Source organism: Mus caroli, chromosome 11 (assembly GCF_900094665.2).
Source record: "Mus caroli chromosome 11, CAROLI_EIJ_v1.1, whole genome shotgun sequence".
Lineage (NCBI taxonomy): Eukaryota > Metazoa > Chordata > Mammalia > Rodentia > Muridae > Mus > Mus caroli.
Window position 1 is genome coordinate 96,273,422 of NC_034580.1, and position 4,093 is coordinate 96,277,514.

Consider the following 4,093-nt stretch of genomic DNA (forward strand, 5'->3'; position numbering starts at 1 on the left):
AGGTGTTATGATTCATTTCAACAATAAACATTTATTGAGCAGCAGAGCTCTAAGCCCAGTGTTCTTCACAACCCACTCTGCAGCTCAGACACAACCGCCACCTGGCTGGCCTTGGTCCTGTGAGACTCAAGCCGGAAGCTGAAAATTTCCGCAGGAGCAGAAAGGGAGACAGGGACCCCAAGAGCTCACTTCCCAACCAGCAATATGGCCACCAGTCTGCGCGGTTCAAAGACACAAGAGAGAGAGAGAGCTAAGGTGAAGTCTGAGTGAAAACTAGGTCAACTGTGTCCCTTTTGAGGTTTTTCCTTTTGTTTTATTTTGAGACAGGGTCTTACAACAGAGCCTCTACTGGCCTAGAACTCACTACGTCGGGCTAGCCTGAAACTCACAGAGACCCACCTGCCCCTGCATTCCAGCTGCTGCAATTAAAGGCATGTGATACCACATTCAGTTGTTTTTGTTTTGAGACAAGATCTCATTATGTCGCCTGGCCTGGCCAGGATCTCACTGTGTAGGCTGGGCTGGCCCCGAGATCTGCCTGCTTCTGCCTCCCCCGGGTGCCAGGGTTAAGGGTGTGTGCCACCACACCTGGCTATTTTAAGTTTTAATAAATAGTTCTTGCCCCCAGCCAGGTGTCCTGAGCTTGAAGAGTGCACCATGTCACCGCCTTATGCCAGTTCAGGCTCTGGCTCTGAAAAGGAAAGAGAGAGCAAGAGTTAGTCCTGCCTATTGTAACAGGTGTCTGAATACCACCCTAGCAGGAGCATAGATCACTAACAGGCTGCACCCTTGAGCAGGGTGACAGCACCCACCTGCACTCCCCTGGCACTATAGCCCAGGGAGAGAACCCTGTCCCCAGTGCCCATCCCAAGCTGTGTTCCTATCCCTTCGGCACAATCCAGTACTGACCGGCCTCGGCCTCATCACCCTTGGCATCTGGCTCCTGCCACCAGTCAGCATAGAGACCTTCCTCATAGTCGCCCTCGCCTTCGAACTCAGCATCAGATAGAGGTTCTTCAGGCTCCGGGAGTGATTCTGTCTCCTCCAGTTCCATCTAGAGCAGCCCGGGGATGGGGGAGAAACTGAGTCACAGCAGACCCACATGCAAATAGGCTCCCCTTCAGATCAGAACACTCTCTACCCCCGCCCCCACCTTTCAGCCCCCACCCACTTTAGCAGGTTTCCTGGTGTGGTCCTGGCGGGAGTTGGGCAGGCAGGCCCCAGACGACCCAAGACCTCTCCCCTGCCCTCCCCAATGTTAGCATCTAACAGGATATCAGGGTTTGTCCTGCTGGGTCCCATTCTGAAACTGCTTCCCTGAGTGACACTTGGGGCTTGACCAGCAGAGGCAGGCAGGGTGCTAGCGTCAGCACCGCCTGTACCTCAGCCCCACCTTCAGCCCCACACCCAGTGAGAACACTGCTAGTCTGTGCATTTTGTCTTCTGGCTCTTCCTCTCCTGCCAGGAATGCCTTGGCAGCCCTGACCTGGATGGGCCTGTGGATTCCACCAAAGCCACATGCCCACTCCAGACTGAGGCCTTCAAGCATCACCCTCACTGGTGCCCATGCTGCCCCGCCCCCCCCTCATGAGAACCTCTGGGAGACTGTTTCTCTCAGCCACTTACTGCAACCCAAGCCTGACATCTGGCAAACAGCAGACCCAGAGTGACAGTCATCACCGTCACTGCGGGTTCTGAGCATCTACAGAGTACCAGCTGCACGTACTATGAGCTTTAAATAATCTCATTTAATTGTCACCATAATAAAAGTCAAAGGGCATTCTTCTCATAAAAAGCAGGGTTTTGCTATGTTACTTAAGACGGAGACGCTAAGGCCAAACGGCTGGCAAATGACAGAAGTGGGAGGACAAACACCTAAGGCAGCCATGTGTGACGATGAAGACTGCTCCCAAGTTCACTGAAGGTGAGTACTGAATAAATAAACCACACAGCAATCCCTTAAGAAGCCCAGGTCATGGGATGGACAGATGGCCTGAGTGCAATTCCGAGCACCCACACGTAATTGCACTTCTAGGGGATCCAACATTCTCACACAGACATACATGCAGGCAAAACACCAATGCTTGGAATAATAATAATAATAATATACCCAGGCTGCCAAACCCTCACTCTGAATTGGCTTTCCATATTATCATTCATTTATTCATTCATCCACTGGCTCAGCCTCAGTTTCCGAGCATGAGGAAAAGCCAGATGTTGTAGCTGGGGATAATTTAGCCTCCTATCCTGGGATGTAGCTGTTGAGGAGGTCAGCTGGCCAAGGCAACATGGTTGAGGACTATGCATAACTCCAGGTCTCAGGCCAGGCGGCTAGGCAGGCGGGGAAGCCAGTGTAGGCCCAGAAGAAAGCCAGGACACCCAGCAAGGGCTCCCTAGAGGAGCTAACATTTGAGCGGGGGGAGGGGCCCAGGAAGTGTGTTGTAGGCCTGGGACAGGCAGAGAAAGAGCCATAGGAACACTAAGGTACAGCGGGATACAGATGGGGATCGGGAAACTCCTGCTTCACCACAGCCTGGAGCTGTCACACACAGTGGCCTCAGGAAAAGAGCCTAACATGTCCCCATCATGGTCCAGCCTCTCACAGGAAGCCACTCACCTCATCGTCTGACTGAAGGTACATGTGTGTGAAGTCTAGCAACTCCCGGAGCTCAGAGGTCTGGTTGTGATAGAGCACAGCTTCCTAGGAAGAGGGAAGGACAGGGTAAGGTGGACCCTGCTGCCAGACAGCAGGAAGACAGGGCTCAAGGATCAGGGGAAAATGGACCAGCTCATAGAATAATCCTAGCTACTCGGAACACTGGATTAAGAAGGATTCTGCGGATTCCAGGAGGAAGAGTGCATCAATCCATTAGTAATGTCTGCCACAGGCATGGGAGGCAGGGATGGTACCATGGGGCCGGTATTTGCCAGCCTTGCTCTAAACTCCCATGGGGTTTTCTCATTCGTTCATTAACAGACTCCTGGGGTTGGGGTGGGGTGGGGTGGGGACTCAAAGGACAGCACTGAGGTGGAAGCAGGCATGTGTGGGCACCTATTTGCATCCTTTCCACATCCCAGACATGCTGAAGCCTAGACTCTAGCCACAGACCATATTCATTTTTTCCCCTTTCCTCTCCAGCCTTCCAAGGAAGTCAAGGTTTTTTTTTATTTTTTTTTTTTTAAACCAAACCACAAAACTGCACACGAGACCAATGCCCACCTCCCGGGGTTGAAAGTCCTCGTCTTCAAGGCCCCAGCGAGCCCGGTGGAAGCGGTAATATACCAGGTTCTGCTGCATAACGCTGTCCTTGGGGTCAAAGAGCATGTAGCTAGCAGCACTGCGGGCAGCCTGGCGCACATCATTCACTACAGGCAGGAGAGAGGAAGGAGCGACCCTGATGTTTTCCTTTAAAGACAATCCACTCACCCCACCCCACACCCACCTTCCAACCTAAACCCACCCCCCAGACGCCTCTCAGAATATGTGCTGGCTCCTCACCCCACCCAAGTGAACACAACCCAGCAGGCCCTGGGTGTTGCCCTGGTACCAGGCAGTGTGAGTCACTGACACTCTCAATCAGTTGGGTTTTATAGACAAAGGATTGGAAGCACTGGGGGATTAGATAAACTGCTTGTGGCAATACTGCCAAAGAGAGACAGCTGTTGGGGGGGAATTACAGGCCCTCAGTATGTACTGCCGAAGAGAGAGACAGAGACGGCTGTTGGGGGGAATTACAAGCCCTCAGCATCTTTGCCACAGTCTTCAGGAAGAGTTTCTTGGTCCCTGACCTCGGCCCCTCCACTCACAGCTCTTAGCCCTTGAAGTGTTACATCTCTGAGTTGTAGGAACCCTGGATTGTCCCAGCCTAACCCCAGGTGATGGCAGGACCTCCCTGTGAATCCCTAGTCATGGGGCTAGTGGTCTCTTGTCCTTTAGAAACCTCAGTTTAATCTGAAGAATGGGTCTAGGAATGTCCCTGGCATGATGCTGGTGGGGCAGTGCTGAGCAGTGTCGCCGACCTAGTCTACCCGAGAGGGGCCTCTGACTCTTTCTTGAGGCCTCTCACCTGCCTGGGTTCCTTCCCCCGACCTA

At 52.9% G+C, this 4,093-nt stretch overlaps 1 protein-coding gene across 1 annotated transcript in view; it reads right to left on the bottom strand.

The window, feature by feature from the left end:
* Window positions 1–294: 294 nt before the first annotated feature.
* The window catches only part of P3h4 (prolyl 3-hydroxylase family member 4 (non-enzymatic)), a 6,235-nt gene continuing 2,436 nt past the window's right edge, over window positions 295–4,093 (bottom strand). Inside the window, 4 exon segments of the mRNA XM_021178274.2 lie at window positions 295–691; window positions 910–1,054; window positions 2,618–2,701; window positions 3,221–3,366. Of these exon segments, the coding sequence (XP_021033933.1) occupies window positions 669–691; window positions 910–1,054; window positions 2,618–2,701; window positions 3,221–3,366 (398 nt within the window). The 3' untranslated portion in view covers window positions 295–668.